Below are 25,648 nucleotides of genomic sequence, written 5' to 3'. Positions count from 1 at the left end.
AAAAAGCTTCTCACTACTATGTACAGCTCTAATCAGGCCATCTAAGTCTTCCTAGAACTGTCTCTTAGCACTCTCGTCGAGGCCTACTTGGGGGCATACGCACTAATTACGTTCAAGACCATATCACCAACGACAAGCTTGACTAAGATAATCCTATCTCCTTGCCTTCTCACTCCCACCACACCATTCTTGAGTCTCTTATCAATCAAAACTCCTACTCCATTTCTATTCACGGCTGTCCCTATGTACCAAAGCTTGAAACCTGTATTGTCCACCTCCTTCGCCTTCTGACCCTTCCATTTAGTCTCTTGAACGCATAATATATTTGCACGCCTCCTAGTCACGGTATCAACTAATTCTCTTAACTTACCTGTAAGCGACCCTACATTCCAACTACCTAAACGGATCCTAGTTGGTTCGACTAGCTTCCTTACCCTTCGCACCCGTCGACTCAGATGTGAAGACCCTTGCTCATTTTTCACTACACCCGGGCGCCGATGTAGCGCGCCACTAAGGAAGCGACGACCCGATCCTTGCTCACTTGACACCATGCCCAGATCGTGACATGGCGCGTCACCAAGGGGGTGCCGACCCGGCCCTTACCCATTTAACACCATACCCGGGTTCTGATATGGCGCGTCGCTAAGAGGGTTACGCCCCAACAGTTTTCTTTCGGGTTTCATCTCCATTAGAATGGCTAGATTTAATGTTGGCTCGCCACGCCTATCACAACCCTCCTCCTTTACCAGGGCTTGGGACCTGCTATGTTGAGACAACATAGGTGGAGTTAACGGTGAGGCTATCCCTGATCTGATTTTCCCCCTTTTGTTCTCAGTAAACGTGATTCCAGGGGAGAAATAGACTGAGGCTTATTTGACAGTATGGTAATAAAACGTGCCTTTCTTTTCATAGGTCAATAGGTTCATATATTTCGAGTTGTGATGTTCATGTATATGAGTACACAACAGTGCTAAAACGTTCAAAGATCATTCTAGTTGGTAGGAAACTTAATGGAAATTCATTATATCTGCCCTGCGAGCTGAATTTTTAGGGCTTCCAAACCACCTAGAAATTGGTTACAGATTCTAGATTACTGTTTGGTGATATTGGAACTAGAACTCTATTCTGGCTTGTAGCTCCTCAAGTCATTTGAAGAAACAATAGTTTAGCAAGGCATGGATTTTTGTTTATTGAACCAATTTTGAAATTGGAAAATTTGTGCAATTAAAATTTTAAAATGGAGAATGTACAGAGTCAGCAGGTTAGTTTAGCTATACAGGCATGCCATTGCAAACACATAATTGCAGTTAAGCATCAAATGTAATCAAAACCTGTACGATAAACATTCTGTAGCTTACCTATGCCAATGATCATAATATTTCGGTCGCTGGAAGCAATATTGAATTCAAAGGAACTTTCCCGGTTTTCATTTTATAACATGTCCGGATGTCATATCAATTAAATGAAATGGAGTTCCCATTTCATAATCACAGCTTTTTCCCATGGGAGCACCACTTAACACTTTTGTAGTACTTTCCATAATCACAACTTTCCATAATGAAACAGAGCATCTGTCTGCATGACTATTGCCTAAGTTTTGCTGGTTCTTGTGAGTTCATTTCATAGCAGGAAAATGCCATACCAAGCTTTTTTTCAGCGTGGAAGGGGGCTCTTTTTTCAGCGTTTTCTGAAAATACTGTCCAGACATAGCCTAAGTAGTGTACCATTGTTTCCCTTGTACTGCAGTGGGTCAAACAAACCGGTAGACATGAAAAGCTATGTGAAAAGCTTCTTAAGCAAAAGAAACGACATAAGCTTCCAACATTTACACCACCAAAGGTATTTTATTTTCATCTCAGTTTTCAGTTCAAGTGGAATGTCTATTCATGCATTCTCAGGTTTGGGTGTTAGGATGATTCATATCTGCAACTAGCTATTCAGTGCAATTGCAAGTTCTTTTGTTTTTCCAATTAACCATTGGCAACCAGGCTTTAGAAATCAAAAGAAAAAGATGCAGACTGATTCATTTTGAAGTTGTTAGACTTTGTTGGCTCATAGTAGCCCTTTTTTGGTACACTTGGATCAGATTCTCATTGGTTAGTAATATATTTGTTTTCTACTAGATGAAGGATGACAAGAAGTCACTGCAGCACTCAAAAGGTGGTGGCACAGGAAGGCCATCACAGCTTGAAGGTATTTTACTTGAACATTTCGACTTATATATGTGATCAAAACTGTTTGAATTGCGGGAAAGGATACCTTTATGGCTATATATATTTTCTTCATGCTTGATATTCACCTAGTGTATAGCAACCTGATTGGACATTAGAAATGAGTCAGAAACTGTAAACAATGCAGCCTGTGATTATGACTTGTTGCCAGCAGTTTTGAGCACAGGAAACAAGTGTTTTGGTCACCAAAATGTTGATAGCATAGCTGCCCATTGTACAGTAATATTGTTTCACTATTTCCATCGAATAACAAAGCAAGAGTTAATGATACAGACACCAGTTTGCTCAAGTACAAAATCCTAATAACCACTTACGTGTTCTGTTCTTTTGTGCACCTACTATCATGTAGGCCAAAGACATGGAAGTGTTGAATGTCACTTTTGTGCCCAAGTCATGATCTATTGATCTTTTAGCTTTAGCCATAATCAGCTAGTACAAGACTTGTAGTATATATCTATATATGTTTGCTAGTGACTAATCTATATCCTGGACCTGTATATGCATGGCTCTATGTACTATGACCATCACTTGACTTGCTATATATATATACAGCTGATGTATGTATGGAAGTTCTAATATATTATTTCTATAAAATCGAGTGGATTTGCTCAATGTCAGCCTTCTCTATGAACAAAATTGGATTTTCAAATTATTTAAATTGTATTGATATCTACATTTCCAATATAGATTTGCCGCTGATGAGGGCATGTTTCATAAAATGCTTTGAAAACGGCTTCGCCAACATATAAAGTGTCGACAAAGGTTTGAACTGTTGGCGTAGGTTTAACTGTCGGCAAAGGTGTACCGTTTGGCTACACCAAAAGTGTCAACGATTCTTTTAACTGTCGGCAAAACTTTCACCGACTGCTTCTACCACGACTGTTTCTAAAGTGTCGGCAAAACATTTGGTGGGAGGCTATCTATCGGGAAAGGTACCCTTTCCCCACTTTAAAAAGTGTCGGCAAAGGTAGGTCGTGTTATAGTGCTTGCACATCAGTGTCATCTAGGTCCCAAAGTTCCAACATTACATATCGTGGTCCCCAAACTTGTTAAATGGGTCATACGAGGTACCTAAACTTGCACGAAAGTGCCATCTAGGTCCCTAGCTTCTAAAACTACAGTTCTAGGTATGCAACCATGCTAATCTAGGTACCTTGGCTCTTCTGGCCGTCGTATCCATGCATACTCTGGTAGGGCTTTGTTGTAAAGTGTTGTCCGAACACCACTGGACCATGGGTAGGGAGTGCTGTCCGAATAGAGACTGGAGGGAGGGGAAAGAAATGAGATAGAGTGATGATATGTGGGCTCGCACATGAGGGAGTGGGGAAGGAGATGAGAGAGGGGGACGATACATGGGCCCCACATGCCAGGTGCATAGTCAGCAGCCACACAGGCAGCTTATCGCAAATAATGATAGTTTGGACATCGTGTGGCCTGATTAGCAAGTTCGGAGACCCAGATCTACGTATTTGGAAGTTAGAGACCTAGATGGCACTGTTGTGGAAGTTTAGGGTCCCGTTTGACATGGCCCCACTTCACTAGTGAAGTCATTTTTGGGAGGCTTTAGTTCCATGAATAGCTCCATCAGTGGAGCTGGAGCCATTTTTGTAAACCGTTTGGCAAACAGCTTCACATGTAAAGCTCCTTAAAACATCTCTCATGTAACCCCATATAGGGCCCACTAGGGCGAGGTGAAGCTAGGTGAATCCACTATTTCTGGCTTCACCCTCCATATATCCATTGTGAGAGCATAATTTGATGGACTCCTTGGGTGAAGCCATTTGGTTTTATGCCGTTTGGCACAAAACGGCTCTAAACGGTTTCAGGAGCGAGTGGAGAAGCCATGCCAAACATTGTCATTAGCGCAGTACCTAAGCCGACCTTGGCCGATTTTGTCATTGTTGCTAGGCTGACAACATTGTCATTAGCGCCTACATACTCTCATATGCACGAAAAGACAGTTTACACGAGACAAACAATATCACACATAATAACACTAGTAGAGAACAGTTTTTTGATTTTAGGCTTTAGTCCAGACTATTTTTGGGCCTGGGACTAAAGAAAGGATTAGTTTGGAGCCACCAACTGGGACTAAAGTCCCCTCCCAACGGCTAGAGCCGCAGGCTTTTGTAGGAGCGGACTTTTAGACCTGGTCTGTGGCTCAAACCGAGACTAAAGGTCATCCTCTAATCCCGGTTGGTGGTTCCAACAGAGACTAAAAGTCCCGCTGGCTTTTTATTCCGGGTGGTGGCTTCAACCGGGACTAGAGGTGCACCCTTTAGTCCCGACCGGGTCCATCAACTCGGACTAAAGGTCCCCACTATATATCCCGGCCGCTTCCTCAGTCCCAGCCACCAGCCCGAGGCAATCCAATTCAAAATTTGCGCATATGTTCTTGCTTGGGGGAGCAAGAGCAGTTCTTGCCGGCCGCCGTCAAGCATCTTCTTCCAACCATTATTGTAAAGGTTAGCATCTTCTTCTATCCATTGTTATTTTCTAAAGGTTAGCAACTTCATCTTCTAATCTTCTTCCAACCATTATTAAATACTTATAGTTTTCTAGATCTTTGTTAGCAACATTAGTTCTTGATGAGAGTTAATAATCGTTAAAAAAATATGTCCCAACAAGAGTAGGGTGCAAAATGGTTGCAAAATGTTTAAGTTTAATTGGCATGCATATATATATATATTGATGATTTATTTTTTATATGTTTCTCTAGTATATATTGCTGCATGGTATATTTATATGGGGATTCTATATTTATTGGAATGTTTTTTTAGTTTTTTAGTTATGATGAATGGCGGCGGACTTCCCTAGCCACAGGAACCAGGTTTCCACCCTGGCGATCTTCCATTCGCACCATCGCTAGATAGGGCCGTTCCGCGTCACCCAGACCCATCAATAGTATAAAATATTTTAAGTTTTGCGTGCTAATATAATTTTTGCATATATACATTCATTCATAACATGATTGTTGTATATGTCACAGACTATAAAACCGGTCAAGTGGCTGCAAGCAGCACTATGGCTGCTCGGGGTGTGGGACATCTTTGAAAGGTCCTAATGGCTAGAGGGGGTGAATAGTTTATAAAAATTTTCTACAACAACACTTAGCAAACCGGTTAGACAAATATGAGGCGAAGCGAGGGTTGCTCTAGCCTACTAAAAATGCAAGCCACCTACCACAATTCTAGTTTATATAGTCTCTATCCACATAATGGTTATGTCACTACACTAAGTTAGTGTGCTCTCAAAGGCTAACTAAAGAGCCACACTGACCAAACTAACAAGCTCTCACGACTAGCTACACTAAAGAGCTTGACAACTAGTTTACGGTAATATAAAGAGAGAGAGCAAGATGGTTATACCGCCGAGTCGAGGAATGAACCAATCAATCACAAGAATGAATACCAATGAAGACCAATCACCTCGGAATCAAATGATGACACAATGATTTTTTACCGAGGTTCACTTGCTTGCCGGCAAGCTAGTCGTCGTTGTGGCGATTCACTCACTTGGAGGTTCACATGCTAATTGGCATCACACGCCAAACCCTCAATAGGGTGCCGCACAACCAACACAAGATGAGAATCACACAAGCCACGAGCAATCCACTAGAGTACCTTTTGGCTCTCCGCCGGGGAAAGGTCAAGAACCCCTCACAATCACCACGATCGGAGCCGAAGACAATCACCAACCTCCGCTCGATGATCCTCGCTGCTCCAAGCCATCTAGGTGGCGGCAACCACCAAGAGTAACAAGAGAATCCCGCAGCGAAACACGAACACCAAGTGCCTTTAGATGCAAACACTCAAGCAATGCGCTTGAATTCTCTCCCAATCTCACAAAGATGATGAATCAATGATAGAGATGAGTGGGAGGGCTTTGGCTAAGCTCACAAAGTTGCTATGTCAATGCAAATGTCCAATAGAGAGAGCTAGAGCTAGCCAAACGATATTTATAGACATCCCCAAACAATAGAGCCGTTGGCTCAATTATTGGGTTGACTGTAGGACGACCGGACGCGCAGGTCATGTGCACCGAACGCGTCCGGTGTGGTGACCAGACTCGTCTGGTCGCTGCATCCAGTCGTAGCCTGACCGCCATGTGTCCCTTTCAAATTGTTTACCATTCGCGCCCAATGGCTAATACTGCGTGATCGGACGTGCGGTTAGAAAACAACAGGACGCGGAAGACGCAGCGTCCGGTCGAGTCCAAAGAGCTCCCAGAGCCGTTCTGGGCCGACCGGACAAGTCCGGTCACACCGGACCGGCGTGGGAGACGCAGCGTCCGGTCGAGTCCTGAGAGCTCCTAGAGCGGCTCTGGGCCGACCGGACGCGTCCAGTCACACCGGACCGGACGCTCTCAGCTTCTGATCAATTATTGCATTGAAAACCCGAGACTTGCTGGTTCACACCGGACGCGTCCGATCCGGTCGCTCTCTGCAATCCTGCTTCGGGCTATATCACACTGACCTAACGCTGAACAGTAACTCGTCAGCGTTCGGTCACTCCACTAAGCCAGAGTCCGGTCACCTCGACAACTCTGCCCATGCCTGGCCAGAATACCGGACACGTCCGATATCGATATCGGACGCATCCGGTCACGTCAAGAACACTGCCGCCTGAGACAATACCGGACACGTCCGGTACACATGTTGGACGTGTCCGATCACCCCGTGACCAGCGCATTCAACTCCTTTTCAACTCTATCTTTTTTACCCTTGCTCAAATATGCCAACCACCAAGTGTATCACCTTGTGCACATGTGTTAGCATATTTTCACAAATGTTTTCAAGGGTGTTAGCACTCCACTAGATCCTAAATGCATATGCAATGAGTTAGAACATCTAGTGGCACTTTGATAACCGCATTTCGATACAAGTTTCACCCCTCTTAATAGTACGGCTATCGATCCTAAATGTGATCACACTCGCTAAGTGTCTCGATCACTAAACCGAAAAGCTCCTATCAATTTCACCTTTGCCTTGAGCTTTTTGTTTTTCTCTTACTTCTTTTCCAAGTCCAAGCACTTGATCATCATCATGGCATCACCATCATCAAGTCATGATCTTCAATTGCTTCACCACTTGGAGTAGTGCTACCCATCTCATAATCACTTTGATAAACTAGGTTAGCACTTAGGGTTTTATCAATTCACCAAAACCAAACTAGAGCTTTTAATCTTCAAGACGACGACAAGTGAGGCCATGAATAAGGAAGGAGATGAGTTATGGACGTGCAGTCTCGCCTTTGACATCCCCATTAGGTACAATAATGAGGTGCGTCAGGACATCGTGCGGACTGGGCGACAGTCGCCGACCAAGATAGGCGCTCAGATTGATGCCGTGCTGCTTTCTTTTGCAGGGAATTGAGCGAATTGGCTACCGTATGCCTAATTTCTCGTCTTTGAAGATAGAAGCTTTACGTCAGCATAGTCTAGATGTGCCGCGAGTAAGCGAGAGGCATGCGACATTCAACCAAATGGATGTGGTATGTCGTGTATGATATGAGAGTAATGTTTATATCCTTATTATTATATGAGCGCTTCCTGATATTTTTTGTTTGTCCGATTACAGGTTTTACTCTATGATTTCACCTATGCTACATGTGGCTTGCAGCCCATTCTCACGCAAGCTATTAAGCGACTGGGGTATGCCTGGAACTTCGTGGAAGCGATGGGCCAGAGGACAACAGCTGGCATCCAGTATTGCGTGAGATTTAGGCAGAACTAGGCCATCAATAGTCCGTCAGTAGGCTACATCTATGGGATGCCATGTCCTCGGCGTTGTGAGGCAATGGAGAGTGTTTTAGTACGGGCCTTGCATTACATAGACAATGATCATGGTTATTCAATCCGAGACATACACTACTAGCAGTGGAGACAGGCTAGGGTTGCAGCCGGTTAGGATCTATGTGTTAGTTAGGTTTATTCATATTGTTATGTTTAATTAGGTTTATTCGAGCGGTTATGTTTTATTTGGTTTATTTGTATGTGTATTTTAATTGTGTTTGTATGCAAGTTAATTATGTTCATTAGGTTTATTGGTATGGTATTATAATTATGTTTGTATGGATTGAAATTTAACTCGTGTAGGATTGAATTGCATATGCAAATAAAAAAATCAGACAAATAAAAACACAAGGCATTATGTAGGAATAATAAACAGAAACAAAAAAGCCCCTTTAGTCCCGGTTTGTACTATAAACCAGGATTAAAGGTATTTTAATCCCGGTTGTGTTACAAACCGGGACTAAAAGTCCTCCACCTACCACCATTGCTCCCACCTACCATGCTGCTTGATCACCACTCATCCCACCTACCACCCCGCTGCTCACGCTTATAAAACCGGCCACCGGGCGCCATTCATCTTCCAGGACAACATGCCTTTAGTCTCGGATTAGCAGTCCCAGTTGGAAAACTGGAACTAGAGGGGGGTTTTCAACCGGAATTGCTACCCAGTCCTGCACTAGTGTAAACCAAATCCTCACATAAATACACCACAAAAGCAGAGGAACAAACACCTGCACCTCGTGCGGACACACGTAAGCATAGAAGATGGACCTGTTCACCTGAGGAAGATGCCACACACGACAGACTACAGAGGAAGCTCAGATGCACTATACCGGCGTCGTGCACACATAAGCAGAGTATAATGTAAGTACAAGACCATGCATCGACGCTGACATAGTGACATCTATTTCAGAGACACGGCCCCTCCTAAAGCAACCACGAACACGAGAGGCAAGATGGAAAACCACAGCATGGCCTTGCCAACGACGGCGCGCCAGTCGTCGTGGTCGCGCGGCCTCAGCCAGTAACCGAAGGACGCCTCGACGAGCCCAAAGGTGGCTACGGCTACGAGGCTGCCGTAGAACAGGAGCACGGGCGCACTACCATGCAGGCGGAGCAAGATGCCCCCGGGAACCTTGAAGATGAGGAGTGACAGCGCTGCCGCGGCTAGGGCGACGCCGCACAAGATTAATGCCACCGGCAGCTTCGCCGCGTTTTCGCACTACTACAAAAAGCATTTTTAGGGGCGGCTGGTAACCCTTTGTAGGAGCGGTTTGGCCAGCCGCCCCTACCGAACCGTCTCTACAAATCATGCATTTGTAGGGGCGGTTCCCAGGCCGCCCCTACAAATAGATTTGTAGGGGCGGTTGGTGATTGAGCCGCCCCTACAAATCGATTTGTAGGGGCGGCTGGTATTACGAACCGCCCCTACAAATCTATTTGTAGGGGCGGCTCAAGAACCAACCGCCCCTACAAATCTATTTGTAGGGGCGGCTGTAGTGCCAGCCGCCTCTATAATACCTGTTTGTAGGGGCGGTTCAATCTAGAACCGCCCCTACAATACATTTTCCCGCAAAAAAAAATTCAAATTTACAATTCAAATTCGACCAGAACTGTTTGTTTCTGCGTATTCCATCCAGCATCCGCGTTGCCGAACGGCCCGCGACCAACGTTCCAAACCGCGTTCGCGTTGCCGAACGCCACGCGACCAACGTTCCGAACGCGACTATATAAAGTACAATTACAAGTCCAATTCGTAATGATATATATATACAATCCATCATTAAATATACAAATTTCATACACATTGTTATCAACGTCCTAGAGCTAGCCTTTCAGTCTCACGAAGGTGTTGGTACTGAGGATTTGTACCTAAGTCAGACTCTCGATCATGGTAGGCGCCTCTGACGTGTACAATCTGGTCCAATATGAAGTTGCAAAGGTCGCCGACGAGCTCTAAGAGTTGGTCATCCTTGTATGGGTCTCTTTTCATTCCTTTCTCTTCTCTCCACTACAAGAAAACAAGTTTCAGTTTAGTATTTCATACTATTTATGAAGTTTTTATACTACGGGTGAAGAGGTTCAAACTTACCCTTAAGGGGTGTCTCCTGTAGGCACCGGTGTTACTCATCATAGAACATATATAGTATCCACAATGTACACTCCCAGGCCTCTGCTTGGGGCACTGTGTGTTTTGCATATGAAAATATTAGTCCTCTAGTGCTTGCTCCTCAAGGGTTGGCACCGGTGTTACTCATCATAGAACATATATAGTATCCTGAGTAAGTTGGTCCTCTAGTGCTTGCTCCTCAAGGGTTGGCTGCTCATCATGCTCGGGGTATCGAGCTGCACGGTCTGTTGTCCGCGACATTATTTCGCGCTTTGTTCTAAAAGATGCAAGAAAGTGTGCTTTAGGTACGCGAGAAGGTATAAGAAATCAAAAAGGTCTATAAACCAAAGTAGTCCTATAAAACAACAATATAAAAAAAACGAGAAGTAGCAGTGGTAGAGGCCTCAGAAACATGTCAATCATCATCTGATCTTGAACTTGGAGCATCAAGGCATCATAACAGAGAAGAGAGGAGAAGGTAATGTAGGGGCGGCTGCTAATGATGCCAAGTTCCTCACAAGTTCTTGATCATCAGCTCATATTCCATATAATATATGGACTTGGACAATTTCATCATCGGTAAAACAAAGGAGAGGAGAGGAGAGGGGAGATTTGGCAAAAAAAAGCAACTGCTGCTTAACAAACATAGAGAGGAAAAGGTATAAAAAAAGCAGCTGCTGCTTCCCAAACATAGAGGATAGGAAAGGTGGCAAAAATAGAGGAGAGGGGAGATTTGGCAAAAAAAAGCAGGTGCTGCTTCCCAAAAAAAGCAACAACTGCCAGACAGAAGTAGAAGTAGTAAACAGTAGTAGTAGGGAAGTCGTAGAGTAGTAGTAGAAGTAGCAAAAGTTGCTTAGGAGAGAAGAGTAGAGTGGAGTAGAGGAGAGGAGAGTAGTAGTAGAAGAGGAGTGGTAGAGTAGTAGGAGAAGAGCAGGAGTAGTAGTAAGAGTAGCAAGTAGTAGTAATAGGAGTTGTAGGAGATCAACCAGCAGCCACTAGTAATAAGAGTTGATAGAAGACAGAAGATAATAAGTAGCAATAGTAGTAAGTAGAGAGAGGAGTAGTAGGAGTAGCAAGTAGTAGTAGGAGCAGCTGGCCAGCAGCCACCAAGTAGTAGTAATAAGAGTTGTAGGAGACCAACCAGCAGCCAGCAGCCAGCAGCCACTGGTACATGGGCAAATCAATGATTTCGCTCATGCTAACCACATTTCTAATACTCAAAATCACCAAACAGGAAACCAAGACATCATGATAAAACAAAGAAAACGTAATACTACGTTTTTGCTGAAATTGATGCCACTTGCACCTAATAATAGTAGACAAATAGGATGCAAGCTGCAGACAAATAGATTGCAGGTCGGATGAAGAATAGGATGTAGTAGCTGCAACATCCAAATATTATATGAAATAGAGATAACTGGTAAGTGCATAGGCAAAAAAGTCATGAAATATAAATAACTGGTAATATTATATGAAATAAAAAGTTTCTAGCAGATCCTAAACAAGGTCACAATAGAAATTAGCATTTTAGTTTTCACCCATATAGAGCTACAGTTAGTTTTCACCCATATAAAATTAGCTTACAAAATCAGCTATTGTTTCTATCTATCACATGCTTAATCAACTAACGATGTCTTCCTGGTTGCACTAGGGTACTAGATGTTTGATTGGGTACAAATAGCTTTGATGAATGAACAAAAGCTAACAAACACCTGCTGTTATTGCTGTGCTGAAGTAACAAACTTGCTGAAGTAACAACCACATAATTGTTGCCTTCAACTTTTATGAAATGATTTTTTTTGTTTTCCTTCAACCACATAATAATTGCACTAGGGTACTAGATGTCTGATGCCCTTTTCATTTTTAGGACAAAAAATGGTTGTACAAACAAGAAAAAATAATTATGGCTTCCTCACTAAGTATGAGAAGCAAAGGTTGCTGGCATTGCAAGGAATAAAAGGGTTCTGGAATCCTATGATGGCCTTGACATGAGCAGCAGCAACACCCATCCAAGAGGAAAAAAAGGTGATTTGTCTTATAAATGTGCAGCAACACCTTTTCATTTTCACCACCTTGTTCATTGCCAAACTCGAAATCCATTTGTGCATCAAGCTCGGCTGAATATTGGGACAGGGATTCTATGGTTTCATCGTCGTATTCCTCCTCATCCTCGTCGTTAACAATAACCGTTTCACCATGATGAATCCACACTGTGTAGTCCTCAACAAATCCTCGTATAATTAAATGTGATCTGATGATAGTCACATCTGTCCATGCCATACGGTTCTTGCAATCTTTACAGGGGCAAATAATTGTATCCTTATTCTCTTTCAATGTCGTTGCATGCTTCGTTGCGGCTTCAATAAATTTATCCACCTCTTCACGAAAACCTGCCTTGAACCTTAACGAACCATACATCCAAGAGTTCCTGTACTCCATCTTTTACAACAACAACAAAATAAACATTAAAGGACTACTTATTCAGATATATATAAAAATTAATCAAAGTAATAATTATTTGAGAATAATTGTATATACCTCAGATATATATGAATATAAATCTAATATAATTACATGAAGCATACAAACACACCATGGTAGAGGAAAATTAATTAATGGCCTATTTATCCATAAATAATTAAAATACATATTTATTGATTACAATAAACAATTTCAAAGACAACAATTAGCAATAATTATACTTTACACAATATCTTTCGTATAAACCCTAGTCCAATTTTATCAAACATAAATTTACAAAAACGAAATTAATAAAAAAAACCAAACCCTAGATCTAGATCACATGCACATGAAACATCCATAAAACTAACTAATGGTTCACTAAAATCAAGAAACATGGACCAAATAAGGGTATGATCTTGTTCCCCTTCCTAATTTACCCTAGTACATTTAAAAGTTAGGTCTAATTTGCTCATAAATAGCTCAAGCACCATAGAAGAGAGAGAAAAAACAAAACTCTAATTATTCACTAATCAACCATTAAAACTTCAAAAAAAAGTGTGGAATAGCATTTTCTTACCTTCTACAACCTCTCCACCAAAGGATTTGAGACCAAAACCTTTTCCCTTAGTAGAGCAATTTTTGGGAGGTGCCCAAGCCCTCCCCAACTTTCTTTCACGGGTTGGAGTGAATGACCCGAGGAGGAAAAATGTGCTGCTTCACTTTTATATGGGGTCATTTGTAGGGGCGGCTGGTGATTGAGCCGCCCCTACAAATAGAAGCTATAAATACGGGCCATTTTTAGGGGCGGCTTAATCACCAGCCGCCCCTACAAATACCATTTCTAGAGGCGGCTGGTGATTGAGCCGCCCCTAAAAATCATACTTCATTTGTAGGGGCGGCTCGTATCACCAGCCGCCCCTGCTGTTCTATTTGTAGGGGCGGCTAGTGTCTGGACACCCAAACACGCCACTATAGGAGCGGCTCCATCTTAAGCCGCCTCTAAAAAAAAATTGAACCGTTGCTAAAAATCATTTTCTACGTAGTGTCGCTCGCCTCAGACATCAGCTCCGTCAGTCTGACCGCCGGGATCGCCATTTCTTTGTCGTGCGATTCGGTGCGTGTGGTGTGTAAGATGTTTGTATCTGTAGCTGGGATCGAGTGCGGTAAAAGACCCTGCATGCTGTCGCTATATAAAAGCCAGCAGCAATCGAGAGCCGCCACAGCCCCTCCTCTCGTATCCCAGTGGGTGGTGACCGGGTACCCGAGAGCTTACCGTGCCCCCAGCCGGCCGGGGTGATGAACCATGCATCGAGTTGCTGCTGACCCTGTACATACCGGGTACCCGGGACAGGGGACTGATAATTTCTGTACCTGAGGAAGTGGAAGGAAAGATCGACCTTGCTGCTGACCTGTACATGCCGGGTAGCGGGGTAGGCTAGGAGGCCGGGTACCCGGCTTTCGGCTTTGGATCTAGCTTGCTGACCATAGGATACAAGTGTTGTTGAATAGTAAGTAAATTATACTACTGGAAACGCAACCACCCGGCGGCGTGGCACGGGTACCCGGGCTCTAATTTCCTCCATCCCAAATCACAAGCCATTCTAACTTTTTAGAGAATCAAAATATTTGAAATTTGACTAAATTTATATAATAAAATAATAGCATTTATGATACCAAATAATTATAATTGAATTCTTTATTAATTATATTTTCATAGTATACCTCTTTGATGTCATAAATCTCTATAATACTTATACCTAGCCATGCAGCCCGAGGCCCGGCAGCCCGGCCCAAAGCCCGGCCTTTTGGCCCGACACGAGCACGGCCCGGCCCGTAGGCCACCGAGCTCAGGCTGGCCCAGCACGCAGCGCCAGGCCGTGCCTGGGCTGGCAGTTGAGCCCGCGGGCTGGCACGGCCCGGCACGGGGTTTTGGAGGAGGCCCGGCAGCGGCCCGAGAGGGAGGCGACCCAGCTCGCCAACGGCTCCCCCGACGCCGCCACCCCAGACCCCACCTATAAAAGGCGGCCGATGCGGGGCCCCCCTCCCGGCCTCCCCTCAGTTCCGCACTCCCGCTCGTAACCTAACCCTAATCCCCAATTCCCCATTCGCCCATTCGCATCCCACCACCACCAGCCGCCGCGCCGCTCTCAAACGCAGTGGCCAGTGACGCCTCGCCGTCTCCGACGCCGACTCCGGTGACCACGATCCGCCTCCCGCCGGCGTTCTCTCCTCTGTCCCTGCCTCTCCCTTCTCCCTCTCCCTATCTCCCCTCTAGATCTCGTTGATTATGTGAGTTGGTTGTCTCTGTTTATCCCTCCTCCGCCGTCCGCCGTCGTTGCTGACTGAGTGTCGTCTTCTCTGGACTCTGGGTGCTCATCGTCTTCTCCGGCACCAGGCTCCGGCTGTGCAGGTGAAACCCTAACCCTAATCCCTAACCATGTTCTAGTTTCTTCTTTTTCTTTCAATGTATGCTTCTGATTTCTTCTTCTTCCATTGTTTCGTAGGTCGGTAGCCGATGCATCGTCTTCTAGCTGCGGCTTAGAGCAAGCAAGGCAGCCACCCACACCGTCGAGGAACGGGGCTGAAGAGGCGGCCATGGTCGACGAGGATGGCCTCCTGCCGGTTGGCCTGGCCCCAGAGGGCGAGAACGACGACGACACTCGAGCCTGAGACTTGATTATGATCTGTATTTGTGATGTATCATGTAAACCTTTGAACATGTTTAAGACTTATAACTAGAGCTGTGCTGCACTCTTTTTTCCTTTCTGGGGTTTCTCACAAGGGTGAGTTTTACCCAGAAAGGTTTTTAATGAGGCAGCATTGCACACAGCTCAGTTATCCTTTTAATTTCCTCTTGTTCTATGTGTGTATGGTTTTGGTTTTGGTTTGAAGCTCTTCTGGGAAAAAATACTTCAAATTTGAATACTTCTTGTTGAGATGAATTTTTTGATGTGTTTTGAACCCTACGGGCCTCGGACTGGCACGGCCTGGTGATTTGGTCATGCCTAGTAGGCCGGCACGGCACGGATTTAGGCCCACAGGCCTGTGCTTGGGCTGATGGCAAGGCACGAGGCCCGTAGCGGCACGGCACTAGAGGCACGGCGTGCCGTGCCGGCCCGACATCCTCCGGGCCGTGCCGAGCCGGCCCGGCCCGATGGCCAAGTATAATAATACTATATAATATTCTCTATAATTTTAGTCAAACTTTAGATGCTTTGCTAGCTTGACTACCGTATTCATGTCCCATTTTTTAAGCTGAGGTAATTTCGGCCTTGTACGGTGTTGAAGGAACAGTTAATAGCAACCCAGCAATTAATGGCCCTTGAAACATGACTTCTGGTTTAGATTTGGGGCTCCTCCCATCTTGAGGGCTCTATTTCATGGATTGTACTCTAGCAGTGGCTCTCAAAATAAAGCCCCCAAATTCAGTCAAACTAAGAATGACATGTGGGACCCGGTTCTCATCCACTAACTCGGCCAAAACACCTGGACCCGACGGGGCGCTTCGGGAGTCGCGCCTTGTGCCATCACGGGGAGGGGAGAGAGTCGTTGTCGTGCCATCGTGGGGCGAGTCGCCTCGTCATGCTGTTCGGGGGAGGGGAGGGAGTCGCCTCGTCGCACGGGGAGGGGTCATGTCCTCGAGGGAGCAGCGCCGCCTTTCGAGGGAGGAGAGGGAGTCACCTCGTTGCGTGGGGAGGGAGTCATGCCGCCGCGCCGGGGGCGGAACAGCGCCGCCGGCGGACAGAGTAAGCAGTTGTGCCCTCAGGTGGAGGGAGTAGCGCCACCAGGGGAGGGAGTTGCGCTGCCAGGGTTCGCGCATGCGAGTCATGGTCGCGCGGGCGGGGAAGGGTTGGAGAAGGCGCACACACCAACACAAGAAACCGGCGTTTGGGGGGCTTGGCCTAGAGCCCCAAGAAATGGGTGTCGGAATGAGAATTTGGGTGCCCACCTAAATTTGGGTGCTCTAGTAAGAGCTTTGCTGGAGCTGTGTTTTTGGCTGGGGCACCAATATTTAGCAATGTGGCTCAAGTGGGACCATAGTTGAAGTTGCTCTAACTTATTAGGTGGCAATGTTGTTGCGCAGACTACTAGTGAAGCAAGATTCAGTCGTCGTGAGGCTCTGAGCATGACCGCTTTGAGCCTTTGATGCTGTTGTGTTCGTATGTATGTGAACTAAAAAAAAATAGTTACCTTGAAATTTCCTTAGAGTGCATTTTCAGTTCCGTCCAAGAAATTGTAGGGCATGATTAGCAGCACTAGGTACTGTATGTCCTACGAGAGGTAAGCTCCGATTGTTCCTGAACACGAGTAGCGTTGAAGTTGAAGTATTTTCGTGAGCTCCGAGTATTTGATTTGGATTTCTAGGATTCCAAGCTATCTTTAGAGAAGAAATGGGAAATTTAAAAAGCTTAGAGGCATTTTCTGTGGTCCAAAAACCTTAGGGAAAACGGTGTTTTTGCCCCTGTCCGGAAGCTCAATTGTGATTTTACCCTTATTTTTTCAACTTTGTGATTTTACCCCTGTTATTTTGAAACGAAGGAGCCGTTTGCCCCTGATTTGGATGTCCGTTAATTAGGGGGCTGATTAAACGATTTAAAAAAAATAAAACACATAAAATCAAATGCGAAATGACTTAAATGCCCTTCCTCTTCGTTCTGCTCGTTCTCTTCGCTGCTATCTGCTCGCGACAGCGAGTCCGGGTGGCAACGGCGGCGTCCCTGGCTTCTCTTCCCCGACGCAGACAGGTGAGGCCTCCCCGGCGCGGGATCTGGCGAAGCCCCTCCCCGGCGTGGATCTGGCGAAGCCCCTCCCGACGCAGGCAGGCGAGCCCCTCCCTGCGCGGATCCGGTGCAGACAGAGAACGCCGCGAGGACGAGGCCGAGGAAGGGGAGTGGCTGCAGCATCCGCACGACGCAAGCGGCGGAGAGACGTCGGCTCTGACACGAGCCGTCGCCGCGGCGTGCGCGAACATGGACCCCTCCGCGCTGGTGGACGCGCTGTGCCTCAGCGGCAGGAGCTCCTTCCGCGCGTTCCTCCCGACGCTGCTTCCTCCTCCGACTCCGACTCCGACCCCTCTCGGGTCTCGGCCCTCGCTCTCGTCGTTGCGTGCCGCGGCTTTAGCCGCCAATTGCCCCACAGTGCGGGTGGGATCCTCCGGCCTCAGATCTGCCTGATGCACGGCTGGTGCGCTTGAGGCTTTGCTGACATTGGGGGTGGTTTCCCGTTTCCTCAGCGCTAGGGGGCTTACTCGCTGCTGCGGCGGGGCGACCAGGTCCGGTGCGATGCGTTCCTCATTCCTCATCTTTCAATTCTAACTTGGTGTATATGACAGGTGTACTGAACTGTATTTTTCGTGTGCAGGGGAGCGTGGGTTCGCAGAGCGCGGTGGCGTCCAAATCCGGCCGACAAGACCGTAAGAACTTAATGTAAGTCCATATCCGTATCTGTGTGTTCGAAAATGATGCTTCAGGATGCATACAGAACAAACAATTCAATTGGTTCTTGTTTTCTGAGGAACCAGCAAATTGACTCCACCTTGGGTTATGTTTGATTTTGATATCTAGAGCTCAGACTTGATTAGGACTAATGTGGTTTTGCAACTTTTGCCATACTGGTATCCGAGGTGAGTTGGAAGTAGGGAGTATGAAAGCTGCATTGTCTGCAGCAAAATCTGGCATTCAACCTATAGCAGATAGCCAGATGCTTGTAGTAATGTAAGCGGCATCTAGCACTTTAGCAGATCAAAATCGCAGTATGGTTAAAATATGGCCTGTGTCCGGTTGTGTTGAAGTTGAAATGATCTCAGGTGTCAAATGGACGTCAATCAATTGTTGTCAAAAAGTATAAATATATGTAGATAGATGTATTCAAATATTCCTATCATGTGACCTAGAGGTTTCAATGTAAAAGTACAATGAGATAGAAATTCACCCATTCATCTCAATTCTCAAACCGCCAAATGGTGAGGATTGCAATTTCTGTAGGGTTTGGAGTCTGTTGGCATGATGATATTCCTGAACATTGTGTAGGTAGCTAGCCATAGCAAGAACTAGAAACTGGCATCATCGTGGAGAATCGTGAAAGGAGATGAGACATATATGGGATGTTGTTTCTTTCTAGAGATTCGATTACATGGCCAGTAAGGAAAGTCATTCCTATTATACCTGGGGATTACAGGTAATTTGATTCGTGGATCCTAATGTCATTCTAGCCTGTATTGTTAAATCACATAGGAAAGATCATAATTCATAACTGATTATATATACAGTGATCTGGAACTGAAGCCTGTTGGTACCTTGGAAGTCAAGCTTGTGCAGGCAAGAGATTTGACAAACAAAGATCTGATAGGAAAATCGGATCCTTTTGCCATTGTATATGTACGCCTATTACCAGACAAAATGAAGAGAAGTAAAACAATTGTAAGTTTAGTTGCTTGTTTGTGAGCTCTGTCTTTTGGGGTTATTTCTAATCGCTTTATTCAACTACTTTACAGAACAATGATCTGAACTCTATCTGGAATGAACACTTTGAGTTTACTGTTGAAGATGCTGATACTCAGAGTGTAACCGTGAAGATTTATGATGATGGCATTCAAGAATCTGAATTGATTGGCTGTGCTCAAGTCAGGCTGAAGGATCTACAACCAGGCAAATTGAAGGATGTCTAGCTAAAACTTGTAAAAGATCTAGAGATTCAAAGGGACAGGAAAGATCGGGGTCAGGTGAGCCTGATTTTCATGAAAGCAGCACTGCTCACTTTTCCTTTCCCTGACCCTAGAAAATAGTCTTATTTCTTTTTCTTTTTGAGGAACAAGCTTTACCATGCCTTGTTATCATCCATCGGGGGTGCTGTCATAGAGGTACATAATATTTTCCTCGTGGCATACATGATTAAAACAGGTGCACCTTGAGCTGCTCTACTGTCCATTTGACATGAAGGAAGAGGCACCAAATCCTTTCGGCTAAACAGGGGCAAAATCAGAATTAGGCATAAAAACAAGGGGCAAAATCGCATGGGCATTCATGTCTTTTGTACAAAGTTTAACACCGTTAGGGGTGGATGACGGAGCAGGGGCAAACTGGTGCTTCGTAAATGGCACAGTAGGGGTAAATTCACAAAGTCAAAAAAATAGGGGCAAAATCACAATTTCGATACAAAACAAGGGTACAAACGCAAGAGCCCCAAAACCTTATCAATTATTTACCAGATGTTTTTAATTAAAAAGAGACAAAACTGCTTTCAAAACCACTCCAATCTAGGATAAGAATGTAATGTGAACGGTTTTAAGAATTTAAGAGATAAGATATCATCTAGTTTTAGAATATAAGAAGCAATAGTAGCGTGCACTGTCTAAAAACTGCCAAACACCGTCTTGTTGCTAGTTATCTAAAAATTACTCATCTATTTTAAATTATAAGACATTTTAGCTTTCTATATATATAGTTTTTACTATGTATTTAAATATACACTATATCTAGGTACATAGTAATAACAATGTATTTAGAAAAAGTCAAAATATCTTATAATTTTAAAAAAAAAAAGAGTGCTAAAATTGGCCTAGCGCATCCAAAATAAACTGGAGGGCTAACATGTGACACTATGTCAAAAAACCAAATTAGTGATGTATCTACACAGTCTGTGACATGGATCGAACGTATCACTTGTATTTGTGTCCCTCGTGTGAACACATGGTGACGTTTAAAAATACGTCAGAAATGACCCTTTGGTGGTCCACGCCGTTTCGGTCGGCCGCTTTGGGGAGGTCGCCGCCCGCGGGGGACGGGTGCTGCAAAACAGGCACGTCATTAGTCCAAATAAAATAAGCTTCTTCTACTCATTCCTGTATTCGAACACTATTCCTACAAAATTTTAATGATTTTTCATGCATCTGTTTTACCACCACATTCATGTTCTATTCCTGTATTTTCTCCTGTTCCTATGTTTTTTATTCTTCCGTTCTATACAGGCCCTAAGTCTGGCAAGGTAGTGGCCACCAGGGGCAGAGGCGCCATGCCACGCCACACGGTCGATATGGCGGCGGGCACTAGGCCTCCACCTGGATGCACTGTCAGCAAGGGCCAGCACCTATTACCAATAACAAGTCTTGTTGGGACGTAACTTGTCACGGTTTTTTCCTAGCCATTGGCAACACTGAATCAATAACACGTTCCGTTTAGCCGCATCACTGATCTTTATATTAAAGACGTGTTTTAATTTAACGTCACTGATTAAAGTGTTTCGTTTGTGCTTATAACTAGAGAGCTAAGTCTTTAACTAGCTATTAGCCACCTAGCTAACTAACCAAATCTAATTTAAGCTTATTTTTAAGCCAATTGGTAACTAGCTCCGGTTCATCGAACAACCGCATAGTTACTTGTATAGAATAGTTGTATACGTGATCCATCCTAAGATCAACTGATCAAGGTCAATAATATAGCCGTGTTTTGACTATAAGTCAAGTTATTACAAGAGAAAACAATTACTCCTATAAGGTTCTAAGCACGGGTTGAGAGGCTAGTTAAATAAGAATTAAACTCATTTGAAACTCTGCCTTATTCCATTGTGCCAGCACCCAGGTTCCAACGTCCAACATTATTGATCACCATCGTGAACGCTTGAATGAACCATGCATATAGAACTGTCGTGCAGTGTCTTGTCACCACTAGCTTAATGCACGACGTTTGGTGGAGCAAATGAATTAAGGCCCTGTTTAGTTCCACCAAATTTCCAACTTTGACACTATGCAAAAAAGAAGATTCCCCGTCACATTAAACTTGCGGTACATACATGGAGTACTAAATGTTGATGAAATCAAAAACTAATTGCACAGTTTGGTTGTATTTTACGAGACGAACGTTTTGAGCCTAATTAGTCAACGATTGGACAACTATTACCAAATAAAAACAAAACAACACTATAGCTACAGCGTATCTACAATGTATTTGGTTACTGTGTATTTGGCGGCGCCGATTCTGCCGAACTAAACGTGGCCTAAGACCCACCGTCCTCTGTGCGTGCAGCCTTTAATTGGCAACCACCAAGCAGCAACACATGCAGGGGATGGAGACGACCCGTGAGCTGAGTCGTTCGTCATCATCGTCGTCTCCTCATTCTAGCTACGAGGAGGCTGGCTGATGTACAAAAAATTGCACAGCTTTTCAAGTAGTAGAACTTCAGTTTGGCTCATTTCTCTATTGAAGATTATATTATTTGAATTTTTTTTTGAAAGGGTGGCAAAAGCTTTGCTGCATTTTTTATTAGACAATGAAAAGGTGTTCCATGCGTCTACCAATAGGAGATGCAAATAGTTGTCCGGGTAGAACTGACGATGAAGGAAGCCTGCATTGAACAGTCCCAATTACTGTTGTACCGAAACAACGGAAGCGATATGAACCATAGACTACGATTTTGACTAGCTCATCTCTTGACTCGAAGTCACGGTCACCCCAAGCGAGCCAGTCAATACTCAATAAACAAAAGGCCGAGCTACCTGCCATATATGTCATCGGTTTCATTCAGCTACAACTTCAGCAAGGCCGCGTTTAGTTCGCTGCCGGATTCGGCGCCGCCGGAAAACGGAGACTGTAGCTACACTGTAGTGTTTTGTTTTTATTTGGTAATAATTGTCCAATCGTTGACTAATTAGGCTCAAAACGTTCGTCTCGTAAAGTACAACCAAACTGTGTAATTAGTTTTTGATTTCGTCAACATTTAGTACTCCATGCATGTACCGCAAGTTTGATGTGACAGGGAATCTTCTTTTTGCATAGTGCCAAATTCTGGAATTTGGGGCAACTAAACATGGCCCAACTCAACTGCTGATGACCCCTGCAGTCTCGACATCGTGTGCCATCCCGACGCCGAGTTCGTCAGAAGCAGAGGTATCGAGCTGACAACGAACCTCCTCTCCGAGTCAATTAACAACAGCACAGGTCGAGTGTGGTACAAGTATCCAGTGCCGCTGTGGAATGAAGACACCGGCGAGGTAGCAAGCTTGACCACTACTTTCTCCTTCAACATCACCCCGACGAACTCCAGCCAGTACCAGCAGTGCCAGAACTGGTCATCTCGAACGGCCGACGGGATTGGCCTTCTTCCTCGCGCCTTGGCCTAACCCTAACCTGAGCAGCGGCGGCGGCGTCCTGCCCAATGCAGCCACAACGTTTGGCGGGTACCTCTACCTCTTCAACAGCAGCAACTACAGCCAGCACATCGGCATCGATGTCAACTCGATCATGTCCGTGACGACCACGGATACACCGGGGATGAACAACCTCACATCCCCCTTCACCAAGGCCGCCATGATCAGCTACAACAACGTGAACAAGAAGTTAGCCGTCGACCTGCATGTCAACGGCACCACATACCGCGTCAACGCGAGCGTCAACCTTACACAAAGCTTGCTCAAGACAGTGGCCGTCGGCTTCTCTGCATCAACCGGAACCTGCGTCGAGCTGCACTGAGCTCCTGTCATGGTCCTTCAACTCCACACTCCAAGGACCCAAGGCGAAAGCGGTCAAAACCGAGCCCTCGGCGAGATTACTACTCCGGGTACTAGTTCCTGTAGCATCTTTCCTTGTTTGTGCTGCAGGTGTGGGTCTTCTCCTATGGAGAAAGATGATGCGTGCAAGAAATGCCCGGCCACGCCTAGGGGCCGACAGCGAGGAATCCGATGAGCCAAACAACGGTGAGGCGGCCGACGCCTTCGAAATGACCGTGGCCGGGCCAAGACGTTACCACTACCGTGATCTCGCTGCTGCAACCGGCGGATTTGCGGAGGAGAATTTGCTCGGGCGAGGGGGATTTGGCAGCGTGTACCGGGGCAGCCTCCCCTGTAATTCTAACGAGGATGAGATGATCAAGGACAGCAGCAGCAGGGGCGGGAGGTAGCCATCAAGAAGTTCTCCTCAGAGTCATCGTCTCAGAGCCGGAAAGAATTCGAGGCTGAGGTAATGATCATAGGCCGTCTTAGGCATCGCAACCTTGTGCGGCAGCTAGGCTGGTGTGATAGCCGCAGAGGTCTCTTGCTCGTCTACGAGCTCATGCCCGAAGGAAGCCTGGATAAACACATCCATAGCACGGACAGAATTTTAAATTGGCCCGAGAGGTACAACATGTTGCATCCTGTCCTTGTTTTATATTACAACTAGTAATTAGTAAATACATTAGACATTATAGGCTTCACTAATCAATCAACCCTTACTTTTGAGCAGGGTTAGAGCATATAGTAGAAGAATTAATACTAGGCTTCATATATATTTACATCTAATCAAAATTGTTTACCTTAGCTTTGCGCACACTTTCTCTCTATGTTTTTACTAACACAACAATATAATACCTGTTAGATACTTCAAGATCTTTGTTCTGACCTAATACAAATATTTCACCGTATATTTTTTAGACTTTTCCCTTTGCATCACACCACCATGTAGAATACATATCCATTGCCTATTATTTCTACAATCTATAGGACTGATGGCTCCATGTTTCTGAATTTTATGAGGATATATACGTGTAGGATTTACCTTTTTTTTCTGTATGTATCTTGTGAATATTAAGTTGGAAGGTCCTCATCAACGGATTAGTAATAGTAGTAAGATTTTCCATGGACGCATTCAGTGGTATTAACTAACCACAAAGTATAAACCTTTGGTGATACTTAAATTGAATATTAGGTACAAGATCATTTTGGGATTAGGCTCAGCGCTGCACTACCTTCACCGGGACTGGGACCAACGCGTCGTGCACGGTGACATCAAGCCGAGCAATATCATACTTGACTCGTCCTACAACGCCAAGCTAGGAGACTTCGGTCTCGCACGCCTCGGCGACCATGGCACCGGCCCACAGACGACGGACCTCGTCAAGGGCACCATGGGGTACATCGATCCAGAGTTCGTCAACACGCACCGCCGGAGCACGGAGTCAGACATCTATAGCTTTGGCGTCGTCCTGCTTGAGATTGTCTCCAGCCGGCCACCCGTGGATCGCCGGGATCCGTCTTTCTCGCTGCTCAAGTGGGTAGAGACCTTGTACTGCCAAGCCGTTGGCCGCATCCTGGACGCGGCTGACGCACGGCTGCGGGGAGACGAAGCCCACGACCGGCAGATGGAGCGCGCTCTGCTCGTTGGGCTCTGGTGCACGCACCGTGACCCCGAGCAGCGCCCATCCATCGCAGAGGGCATGCATGCCCGGCAGTCCGAGGAGTGGAAGCTGCCGGCGCCAGCGCTCTCCTTACACGTGTACAGCAAGCTGGCGACGCCGCCATCTGCTGGCATCGTTGCCTGGACTGGCGTCGACTCTGGTATCTCCGGCAGCTCCTACTCCAGCGGAGTCCGCTCGGCAGAGACTGCTGGCACGACGGCAGGCTCGTCCAAGTTATCGTTTGCCAGTTTACCAGTGCTACCACCCCATATTCTACGTGGTAGTAATTATTGTTGTGTACTGTTCAAACTTAACAAACTGCTGCTTGTCGCTGCTCCAAGTTAGGATTTTACAAGAACTGTGTAATGTTCACGCTTCTGGGGTTTTCTCGTTTCTCAGTATATTTGTTTTCTACGGTTGTGCTTTCTACTCCACATACTAGTGTACATATATTTAGTTAGGGACTGCTGCAAATAGGCTCGCACTTTTTTCGGTACCAATGTCACCAACTTACCATTGCATCTGACTAATACAATGCTCACTCTGTTCTTAATTATAAGACATTATGCTTTTTCCAAACACATAGATTTTATTATATATCTCAACATAATGGATTTCTAAATATGTAGAAAAGCAATGGTGGAGGGAGGGATGGGCTGTGCGGGGCCAGGCACCTCCAAACCCATAGTACCCTCTCTATTTAGCAAGATAATCTCTAATAATTTACTAGTTAACTATACTAACTTGTGTCTAAATTGCTTATTCTTTCTCTGTGTTAATCTAGTAGTACCTATATAATCTAGTATTAGTATTTTTATCATCTTCACCATCTCTTTCGTCCTTGTTCTCGTTGTGATTTTATTACCTATCGAGTCCACCCATGATTAACTAGTTATATAAATATAGT

At 45.2% G+C, this 25,648-nt stretch overlaps 1 protein-coding gene and 1 pseudogene across 4 annotated transcripts; both read left to right on the top strand.

Moving 5' to 3' along the window:
• The first annotated feature begins 17,663 nt into the window (after positions 1 to 17,663).
• LOC136509611 (synaptotagmin-5-like) lies at positions 17,664 to 19,660 on the top strand. 4 transcript variants are annotated; one of them, XR_010772397.1, is made up of 6 exons: positions 17,664 to 17,869; positions 17,959 to 18,023; positions 18,627 to 18,774; positions 18,866 to 19,016; positions 19,091 to 19,318; positions 19,405 to 19,660. XR_010772397.1 is itself a non-coding variant. In XM_066504356.1 (5 exons), exons 3-5 carry the CDS (start codon positions 18,701 to 18,703, stop codon positions 19,262 to 19,264), a joined length of 399 nt encoding a protein of 132 aa, XP_066360453.1. In that variant the 5' UTR covers positions 17,664 to 17,869; positions 17,959 to 18,023; positions 18,627 to 18,700; the 3' UTR covers positions 19,265 to 19,489. The 4 variants fall into 4 exon arrangements, 2 of the variants coding, with proteins under 2 accessions (XP_066360453.1, XP_066360454.1); XR_010772398.1 differs by having other exon boundaries at positions 19,412 to 19,494; XM_066504356.1 differs by having other exon boundaries at positions 19,091 to 19,489.
• Positions 19,661 to 20,628: 968 nt separating this feature from the next.
• Positions 20,629 to 25,183, top strand: LOC136507620 (L-type lectin-domain containing receptor kinase IX.1-like; annotated as a pseudogene).
• The last annotated feature ends 465 nt before the right edge of the window (positions 25,184 to 25,648 follow it).

This window comes from Miscanthus floridulus, chromosome 15 (genome assembly GCF_019320115.1).
Source record: "Miscanthus floridulus cultivar M001 chromosome 15, ASM1932011v1, whole genome shotgun sequence".
Taxonomy (NCBI): domain Eukaryota; kingdom Viridiplantae; phylum Streptophyta; class Magnoliopsida; order Poales; family Poaceae; genus Miscanthus; species Miscanthus floridulus.
The sequence above is the reverse complement of the archived record's forward strand: the minus strand, read 5'-3'. Positions and strand labels throughout refer to the sequence as shown.

Coding starts and splice junctions, on each gene's coding strand:
- LOC136509611 (XM_066504356.1), top strand. CDS start 18,701: ATGTTGTTTCTTTCTAGAGATTCGATTACATGGCCAGTAAGGAAAGTC. Junction 18,775..18,865: donor ATTATACCTGGGGATTACAG/GTAATTTGATTC, acceptor TTATATATACAG/TGATCTGGAACTGAAGCCTG. Junction 19,017..19,090: donor TGAAGAGAAGTAAAACAATT/GTAAGTTTAGTT, acceptor ACTACTTTACAG/AACAATGATCTGAACTCTAT.